The sequence below is a fragment of the Pseudopodoces humilis genome, chromosome 17 (genome assembly GCF_049639895.1).
Source record: "Pseudopodoces humilis isolate 2021_Gansu_Grassland_sample_001 chromosome 17, ASM4963989v1, whole genome shotgun sequence".
NCBI lineage: Eukaryota > Metazoa > Chordata > Aves > Passeriformes > Paridae > Pseudopodoces > Pseudopodoces humilis.
In genome coordinates this window covers 3,151,121-3,161,200 of record NC_142216.1, presented here as the reverse complement: position 1 = coordinate 3,161,200, position 10,080 = coordinate 3,151,121, and the positions used below count along the sequence as shown (strand labels likewise).

The 10,080-nt window shown below is 40.3% G+C and overlaps 1 protein-coding gene across 5 annotated transcripts in view; it reads right to left on the bottom strand.

The window, feature by feature from the left end:
- The window catches only part of SFXN1 (sideroflexin 1), a 39,231-nt gene that overhangs the window by 1,364 nt on the left and 27,787 nt on the right, over positions 1 to 10,080 (bottom strand). For 4 of the 5 annotated variants that reach the window (XM_088063571.1, XM_005523666.3, XM_088063572.1 and 1 more), the window contains 7 exons: positions 9,714 to 9,812; positions 8,327 to 8,402; positions 7,681 to 7,766; positions 6,293 to 6,420; positions 5,735 to 5,784; positions 696 to 745; positions 19 to 66 (listed from right to left, as the gene is read on the bottom strand). In XM_088063571.1, coding sequence (XP_087919697.1) covers positions 19 to 66; positions 696 to 745; positions 5,735 to 5,784; positions 6,293 to 6,420; positions 7,681 to 7,766; positions 8,327 to 8,402; positions 9,714 to 9,812 — 537 coding nt within the window. Of the gene's footprint in view, positions 1 to 18; positions 67 to 695; positions 746 to 4,014; positions 4,110 to 5,734; positions 5,785 to 6,292; positions 6,421 to 7,680; positions 7,767 to 8,326; positions 8,403 to 9,713; positions 9,813 to 10,080 lie in introns of those variants that run through there. The other variant, XM_014253113.2, reaches the window with a different exon arrangement.

Here is a 10,080-nt window from a genome sequence, read left to right as displayed (position 1 = left end):
ATTCACAGCAGTACTCACCTTTTCTGAGGAAACAGTGCACAACACAGGGGAGTTGCAAACACGAGACTAGAGGAGACAAAAATAGGTTTACAACATTTAGAGTGCTAAAACAGAATTCAAAAATTATGATTTAGGTAAAAAGCTTTCTAGTTTTCTGTACACAGTGAGATAAAGTTCTACAAAGTGCTATGTCACTTTTACTTCTCACTGCATTTTACCTTATGAAATCATTTACCTACACATAGCACTAAATGTTTCAATTCGTCTAAAATTACATTTGATGTCCTTACAGTGCCTTACATTTGTGTGCAGGACAACAGAAAATGCCAGAACACAGCAAATTAAACCCTATTAACCAAATGTTTCAAGAAGTCGTCAATCCTCCAGGATGAGATTCCACTGACTGTTTAGAGGTAGCAGCCAAAGCATCTTTTCTAATCAAACTGCCACATTCCTTTTTTTGCCACTCCCTTTCTCCCTCCCTCCCTCTGCTTTTCTTGGCAGCTTCTTCCCTGCTAATGGCTTTTTTGTTTTTAACATGGTATTTTACCAGTTACAGAGATGGAAATAGCTGCTGTCCCCCCAGCAACTCTCTCAACCTTTTTTCCTTAAAAAAAAGGCAAATATTGCTGCATTCTCAAACCCCCTACAAGTATCTCTTAAGATAGCAGACCCAACCCAAAGAAACCACTTACCACATTCCAACTAATCCAACCTGGATGGGAGCGCTCAGCCAAGGAAATCTCTGTTGAAAATAAAACCATACAGAGTGAGTGTGGATTTTTCCTGGAATTCTTGTTTTACAAGAGACAGATTGCACCTGAAAGACTCTGAGATGTGAAGGCAAAACCCTTGACCAGTGTGACTTCATGCTGAGCTCCAGTTTGAGAGCCAAATCCCTTTGGGAAGCAGCAAATAAATTCCCAAGGGAATCAATGTAGAGGGTGATCCTGACTAAGAGTCCCATAGGAGCTCCAAGGAGTGCGTGGCTGTTTGACACAGGACCTGCTCCTGGGCCTCTGCTTTGATTCTCACAAGGCCACAGCACCAACAGAGCAGAAATTTGGAGTGGTCCTGCCACACCTCTGCAGGGCACAGGGAATTTTGCCCAGACATTCCAAGGAAGAGCTCAGTTTAGTTACAGCTCCTTCCCTTTGGTGGCATCAAATGGTTTTAACCTGCAACTAAAGCCACCAGCCATAAATAAGGGAGATGTAAATCTGCCTCTCTTAGCCTTTTCTCCTGTCATGATTTCCCCTGATGTGCAGAACTTGTCCCTGTAGCAACACTCCAGTTCTGCAAGAGCTCACCTTTTATTGAAGGAAAGAAGGGTTGAAGGATTGGGAAAACAAAGCTGAGAAAGCAACACATAACCTACATGCCTCATTAATTCTGTAACTTTTACAGAACCTGAATACATGCCAAGAACTTTTTTTTGCAGGCTTTTAAAATTATTTAGGAATCCAGTCTTTCTCATTGGTAGAATTTTAGTTAGAATTCATTACTAATGAAGTAAACCCAGAGCTGTTCAATGGACACTGCTGCCTCTTGCTCCACTATGAGCAGGACAGACATGAGGACACAAAGGGAATTTTAATACAAAACAGCTCAGGAGGTAAGAATCACTAGATACAGTGGCCGATGTTTTCAATGAAGATGATGTTTGTTCCTGCAAGAAGAATTTCTCAAGATGTAGAAGTTAGAGGGGAAAATGGTGAACAAAAGCTGGGCATGTTTGAGAGTAGAAATGAATAAAGGAAATGTAGAAAGCTCAGGAGGACAAAGCTCAGGGTTGAAGGAGGTCACAGCAGCGTCCGAGGCAGGGAAAATGAGCCTGCGTGGAGGAAAATTTCTTCAGAGCCTGGGGGAGAAGAAACAATGTAGAAGACTGCTTCTCTTTTCTTTAATTTGTTTTTTCATGGAGTTGATCTGTAATCCAGAAATGAGTGCAGGAAGAACTGCAATTCAGCAATAACCTGCAACAAGAGATAACAAATAGGGATACACAACAGCAAGAAGGGTGAAGAGTGAAGGCAGCAGAGCTTTGCAGTTCTGGCATTTTTTAAACACCTCCATCTGAGCCTCAGCTGAGATAAATTCACCCCAAATTTTCATTTCCTACCCTGGGAGAGTCCATGCCAAGAGGTGGTGAACACAAGCCAAACCCAAACCCTGCACTGCCTCAGAAGGGAGGGAGAGGGATGCTGTGCATTGCAGGGCGAGTGTGGGACCCAAGGCATGTAACAGAAAAGCCCCAAATACAATTTTATAACTGAAAAGGCTGTTGGAAGGTGCCCTGAGAGGAACAAATGGTTTCATGCCTTTGTCAGAGTTAGTCATTGATCTGAGAGAGAGAGAGACATGTCTAATACAGACTCCATAAAGAACATGGAATTTCTGTGCTGGAACATTTTTTGCCAACTTGAGATGAATGACAGCCTTTATTTTTCAAGACTGTTACCAGGCTGCAATAATCCAGAAAGATAGGAGGTCAGAATTAAGAATTGGAGTTGCCCAGGGAACAACGTAAAACAATAAAACAAAATTCAAATGCAGGCTGCACACCCTCACAAAGAGAGAAAATGGAGAAACTACAAGAGAAAGAAAGAGCAGAAGAATTCACTGTGGTAGAGAACTATCATTTAAGTCCGGAAGAAGGCAGCTCCCAATGAATTAGGATTTAATTTCCAGATGTCTTTATGACATTTTAGTGGTTAGTACAAACAGAGAAAATGGAGAAATGATAATTAAGCAAACAAAAGCCATAAGGAGAATTGGCTTTTCTCTAACTGCCTCCTTTCTTCATTTGACCTAAAAATCTGTCAGCTTTCCCAGGCCAGCTATGCCTGTTTTCAAAAAAATAAATAAATGAAATGACAGTGAAATTAGGAATGCATGGAGGACTTCAGGGCATAAGACATTCAAGAACAATGCTTGAAGGAAAAAGCTCTCTGTTCTGGTTTTGTAACCGTTTTGAATACAGATTTTAGCTGCAGATTAAAAGATCCCAAGGAGCTTGTTTCAAGAATATACGAAGTAACTTCTAGAATCAACTTGGATGTTAATACAATATGCAGAACAGAAGAGAAGCTGTAGCTAAAGCTGTGTAAGAGTAGTAATATAAACAAAAACTTTAGTGTTGATTGGAACTTACATAAGATTCTATGGAAAAAACCAATTTATTTCTTTAGGAGAAAAGTTAGCTGTAAGTAAAATCTAGAAACCCTGTGCCTCAGGGCAAGGCTTTTTATGGATCCTCCTGCTGCAGCAGGTAAAATAACTTGGCTCTGCACAGAGCTGGTCAGGATAATGAAGGGGCTGTAGGGCTAATGAAAACAGACATTATGCAGCCCAATCAATTACTGCTATGCTGCATAATAACATAAACAGGCCCCAAAGCTGCTGCTGAAAGTTATGGCAAAAGCACTTCTACTGATAAAAATACTTTTTCAAGGCAACTTCTTTTTGAAGAAGTAAAGAGGTGCTTGTGTTCCAAGAATGTTCTTGAGGCATCTTCTAGCAATAACTTCTGGGAATGTTGTTAATTCACACCAATGTCTTGGTGCAAAACACTGTGGGAATGTGGGGGATGAGCTGGGCTACGTGACCTACATCTTATCCCAAATATCAGAGGATGACAGGCTGCTCTGAGACCAACATTCCAGAAGCATTTCCTTCTCTCTGCCTTACTGCAGGCCAGCTTTCTAATTTCTTTAATCATTTCACAACCATTTGCCAATTTTTTGGCCTTGTGTGTTGCTTAATAGATTTTGGCAAGCAGCCAGGAGTTATTTCCAGGAGTGGTAGCGAAGCAGAGGCCAAGGGTAAAGTTAGTAAAGCAGTGTGGGGATGGTGGTGGAGTGCTGGGATGGGATCGTGCTTCTCAAACTCCACGAGGACATGCAGAAGCTGCTTGTTAAGAATGCAGCTGATTCCTTAATGGGTTTAATAGTAATCTCTACCAGGTGTTACCACTGGCTACGTGCAGAGCAGTGTTTCACCTGGATTCAGTCTCTGAGGCTGAGGGAGAGGACAGGTGAGCATAAACGGTCAGGATGGTACCAGAGACCACTGAGTAGTCACTGCAGAAATCGCTCATTTTGGCTGATCTGAAAAATTCACAACACCCTTATGTTGATTACACCACACAAAAACAACAGGTATTTGTCTCCAGACCCTGAGATTGCTGCAACTTCTTCACAAATGTCATGTATTTGTCAGCTGAGGCAATGGCTTTGTGGCATTTCTCATATGTCGAATACATAATAAATAATTTTTTCCCTATTTTTTTTTTTTTTTTAGCAAGGGTTAATTTTCCAGGCAATACATTCTCAAGAACATCACAGTATCACAAGTTGTGGTGTGTTTGGATGCCCTGCAGGCTCACTTCTTCCAGGAGATAAAAGCAGCACACACTGATTTTTACCCTGAAACTCAAACGCCACATTTCCTGTTTTTACACTGTGAGCAAAAGTGTTTTCTGTTAACAAGTGGGAGGGAAGCAAAGCACTTTAGGGAAAAAGAAGTTTTAAGATTGGAAGACAATCACAGAATGGTTTGGGTTGGGAGTTTAAACATTGTCCAGTCCTACCCCCTTCACTATCCCAGGTTTTTCCAAGCCCTTTCTAACCTGGCCTTGGACACTTCCAGGGATGGGGCAGCCACAACTACCCCAGGCAATCTGTTCCTGCCTTATAAATACAGAAACACTTTCAAGTGGGGTGTCTAACTGGGTCATCTCACTCTGCACAAGAGACACAAAGGGTAGAAATAGTCAGAGATAAAATTTAAGCACTTTAGAAAGCTTTATCTTAGACAAACAAAACCATTCCAAACAAAATCTTCCCCTGCTTGTCTTCCTTGTCCCCACACAAACTTTTCCAAGGCAGGGTCTCCAGACTCACTCTATGATTTTATTCCCATTTTTTTCTAACAGGAAGGAGACAGATTTTCTTAGGCTTCTTGGGTGGGTCTCAGAGGCAGAGGTTTTGCCTGGAGCTACCAAGTAATTAAACCAGTGATATCAGCAGTGAGGATGAAACTACTTTTACTGGTAAAGAATTGAAGGGTTCCTCCTCACCTGAATATTATTTCCCTTGTGTTAGACAACCCTGTAACTAATTCCATTATTGTTCTTTACCCTCTCATGCACACACAGTGCAGGATGTTGATGTAGGTAATGGATTTACCAACACCAGGGGTTTGACTTCATGCTACATTAGCATAAAAAGAATATAGGAAATAAGTAATCTTTGATAAAGAATTCCCATTCTATGCCTACCCTGCACTTTACATCCAGTAAATTTTAAAGGACCATTTTCAAGAGAGATTTTTGCCATCATTTTTGTTCCCAAACTCAGAATTCTACTACAGCAGGTAAGCAAAGCATCCTTATTGCTATCTTGAGAAAACCAGCATTATTAGAATGTTCTTTTTTTTCCCTCAATAAATTGTATTCCAAGACTCAGTACAAGGAAGGTTTATTTCACAGGAGGAAATGTGCACCCCTAGAACAATTCTAAAAGTAACACAAATGTTCCTGTTTTCTCAATGTTACCTTGCACTGTGACAAAAAGAACCAAGTTATCTCTAAGAAAGGCAGAAGGAAAGCGACAGCTGTAAAGCAAGCTCTACAGGGATGTCCTCCCACAGTGTTTGGGAGGCAAATATGAAGATTCAGGAAGTATTTAAAATTCATTAAAATATTAACAGAGATGGATTATCTAAGACTAACCTTTAAAAAGGCTTTCTTTTCCAGGGTATTCATTATGAAGGGAGGAATTGCTGCAAATAAGATAAAAAAAGGCATTAACCTTGGAGAGAAAAGCACTGTGTTTTCATTTTCTCTCTAGCAGAACTAATACCATGATACAATTTTCACAGCCTTTTGTCATTCACTGAATTTTCATTTCACATTGCCAGCTGGATTGGTATTTACAAAGGTGAATTCTCCCAATAAGCAAAACCTGCAATTTCAAATGTAACTAAACCTGAGTTCAGTTATTTGACACTTACAGAGAACCTAAACCAACTCCAAGCAAGTGGAATTTGCTCCCATTCCTTTGCTATCTGTATCTTTTCCGCACAAGCATCCCAGGAGCTTTCCTGCTGCAGTTCAGTGTAACACAAGGGATGTTTCCACATTTCCCTGGGGAAGTTCTTAACAGAAAGGCAAACACTGCCTGGGGAACTGCAAGGTAATTTGGACCCTGAGGAAAATCACTTGGATAGAACTGAATCTCCTTCTCACAGCAGGAACTGATAATCAGGACTGCACAGGACTTATCCTTACCCATGCCAGGAGAAGCCATCAGAATCCTGGATATCACCACCTGGGTGATTGCCTGCTGAGCTGCTTTGGATGAATCACCCAGTCTTTTTCCATCCTCATCTGTGACAGGAATTCCAAACTGGAGTTCCCTGTTGAATAATGGATAAAAAATAAAGCAGTGATGGATGTGAACTTATTTTTTCACCATTTTTTGTCATCTTATCTTTGTCCCTTAAAATTATCAGTTTTAAGAATGATGTGTTTTATTTTCTAAGTGAGTCTGTTTGTAACACGCCTTGGCAAAAAAAGTTTTCCAAAGGCAGAGAAAGATCAAGGAAAAACATGCTGAGAAGTTAGCAACTGAATATTTCTAACAGCAATCTGCTGCTTGAGTCTGGTCACAGCATTCCAAGGCGGAAGAAAGGAAATGTGCTTTTTCTGTGTTGAAGGAAGAGGTCCCTTTACACATTAATTCAGAAAAGTGGAATTTTCTGGACTGCTCTGGAAGTGGAGTCTGTCCTATCTGACAGCTCATGGAACACAGAAATATTATTTTCACTGAGTTGAAACAGAAGGCTCTGTGAAAATTCTCCCCTGGCATTCTAGTCTGAGCTGTCATTTCAACCATGAAGAACATACCTGAAAGTATAAAAGGAGGCACAAACCAAACTGTTTCTGTAACTTCATTATTCTCTATTAGATCTTTTGCTCAAGTGCAGGGTTAGGTGTTAAACTCATACTGGGAGAAGTAGAGAGAACAACAGATATCCTGAGGGCTGTCTTAATTCTTCTCTTCAGATTTTATACAAGATAAAATACTACCACAGATCAACTTTCACCACAAATACAAAATCTAAATATTCCCTTTTCTGCTCATAACCTTGTGTTTATAACAGGATGCTTTTAATTTGCTTTTCCCTACTACTATTCTTATTCCTAGTCAAATCACAACACAGAAAAGAAGTTTGTTTCTGAAAACATGCATATTTTTGTCACCTCAATGATTAAACAGAACTGCAGAGCCTGACTTCTATGACTAAGTTCTGCAGGTGGGATTTCAAACACCATTTTTGAAATTACTCTGTTTTTCCAAAGTGTAGCTGGTATTCAAAGGTCCATGTGATCAAAGTTTTGAAGGAACCAGTAATTGGTTTCTGATCAAAGTTTTGAAGGAACTGGTAATTGGTTTCTGAGATCCAAGACTGAAGCGCTCTTTGGATATTTATCTGAAGAGCATGAGCATGTTCTATTTTATACCTGTTACAAACAACCAGTCAAAACCTCATGCGTGAGGTTTCTGCAAGGTTCTGAAACAAGACACAAAATGTGCTTTATTTAGTAACTTGCTGATGTACCAACTGAACAACATCTTTTCTTCCAGCATGAGTGATCTTTGTTCTTTTTCCTACCTTTGTCTCATTAGTGGAATATTGATGCAGTTGGCAGAAGCAACAGCAGCAAAAGGAACAAACCTCCCTATAAGAGGTGAGACGCGCTGGAAAACACACAGAGAGGGGGGAAAAAAGGAAAATAAAAATGTACATAATCATTGTCTCTATTGAAATGCTTCATCTGCTAATGACAGACCAGACTTATTTCCTTTACATTAAAATTCACTGAAAACTCACTGCTGGGGCAGAGGTAGAACAAGATTCAAACAAGAAATAATGCATAAATGCTTCTCTCCAGAGTCAGCAGTGGCAGGAGAGTGGCAAAACCATTCTGAATTTAGTAGCATCACAGGGAAGTGTAATTACAACTCAAATTAATTTTCAAGTGCTATTAGATGCCTTGAAAGGTGAAAAAGAAGCTGGAAAAAAGGCACCTTATTAGATAGAATAATGTTTGCATGAAGCAAACATGGGGCTGTTTGACAAATACGCATAAACCCATCACCACAGGGAAAAAATAAAGCTGGGATCTAAAGAAAGGAGCAGCCATAACAACTCCACAGTGAGAGCTGTGCATGACACAGATACACCAGAGGAGAAACGAGCTGTGAGCTTCTCACACAATATCATAGTTTAGTAAGAATAGAAAAAATACCAGCAATACCTTTGCTAGTAAATTAAGTCCTAAGGCTGTTGCAACAGCACCTGTGGTGGCAGAAACATAGGCTGTTCCCAGCTGCCTAAAACAGAAATGAAAATGTTTGCACATGCACAGCTACATTGGTGTCACTTTGAAAAACAATTACATTTTACCCACGTAGTTATGCTCCCCCAGAAGTTAAACAGGCTTTCTTGTGCTACTGCAATAAGGTGGGGATGGAAGATATAAATGGGACGCTGATTTAAACACTTTTATTTCACCAGCAGTAAAAATCATATTCAAACTACATTGTAATACTGAATCAAGTTCTGCTGGTTGTGCATTGCTGCCTGTTCAGCATTTTCTCACGTATCTGAATGAACACCTTGAAGGATTAGTTCTTTATTTAATTTCCTAATTGCTTAACCTAGTAAAATCAGTTTGCATTTCCAAGGCCATGTCTATAAAGTAATTAAAATCAACCATACCAAACCACATATATGGCAGACCAGCTATGCTGCAAACACTCAAATCCAACCCAGCCTGCCCCAAACCACACTTTACATACCTCCCAGCCAGGAGGTGTCTCTGTATGCTGGAATCCACAGTTTGCTCCCAGACATCTTTAAGCAAGTCAGCCCCAAAACCAGAAAGTCAAGTACTGCAATTCCAGTTTTCTATTCATAGAATCATAGAATGGTTTGGATTGGGAGGAACCATAAAGTTCACCCCATTCCACCCCCTGCCATGGGCAGGAACACCTTCCACTATCCCAGACTGCTCCAAGCCCCATCCAACCTGGCCTTGGACACTTCCAGGGATCCAGGGGCAGCCACAGCTTCTCTGGGCACCTGTGCCAGAGCCTCACCACCCTCACAGGAAAGATTTTTTCTGCTTATCTAACCTAAATTTTTCCTCTTTGAGTTTCAGATTTCTTGCTTTCTTCATCTACTTAGTCTCTTTTTTAGACATCAAGGAGAAACAAGCACAGATCAGTGGAAGGAATCTCTTTTTGTAAATGAACCCTCAGTGTGGTGTGTGCTGGCACTGAGAAGGTGACAGCACAGTGACACAACTAAAGGCCCCCACAAAATATCAGCTTAGAAATATCCTGGTAGGACACCAAACTGATGAGGAAAACTTGCAAATAGCTGACTGAGCCCTGAAATACAGACTCCTGCTAAATTCTGCACTGTTAAGTGCTCTTGATCACGGTGCTCAGGCTTATCTTTAATGGCAGAAATTGAGTTCTCAGCTCTGCCATTCTCAGACTTCTTATCTGTGCATATCAAATTAGTACAAATGGAAAAACTTATCCCTGTCCCAACTCAAACTTTAATGCCCAATAACATTCAAGTACATCAGAGAGCAACTTCTAAACTCATCAGAATTATGAAGTTCAGTGCCTGACCTGACAGTGATTGGGGCATCCCCGCTCCTGTTCGTGTAATTTACTATAGCATTGAAGGACTGGTTGACCCACTGCCAGAAAAGCACTGCTGGTGTCGTTCTTGAAAAGAGAAACAATTGTAATTATTATTATTAAATTCCCAGTTGAATTAACAGCATGAGAAAATGATGACAAATCAAGAAAAGCCACTGCAAGCAGTAACCATGCAGAAGTTCTTGCTTATTTGAATGAAACAATACAGCCAGTGAGATACTGACTTGATAGTCAGAGTTATTCTAGAACTTAAAAATCAACTAGTTTTGAACCTGAGTAATAATGCAAAGAAAAGGTAGAGAGCTTTTCTAAGTGTTACAGATAATAACAGAAC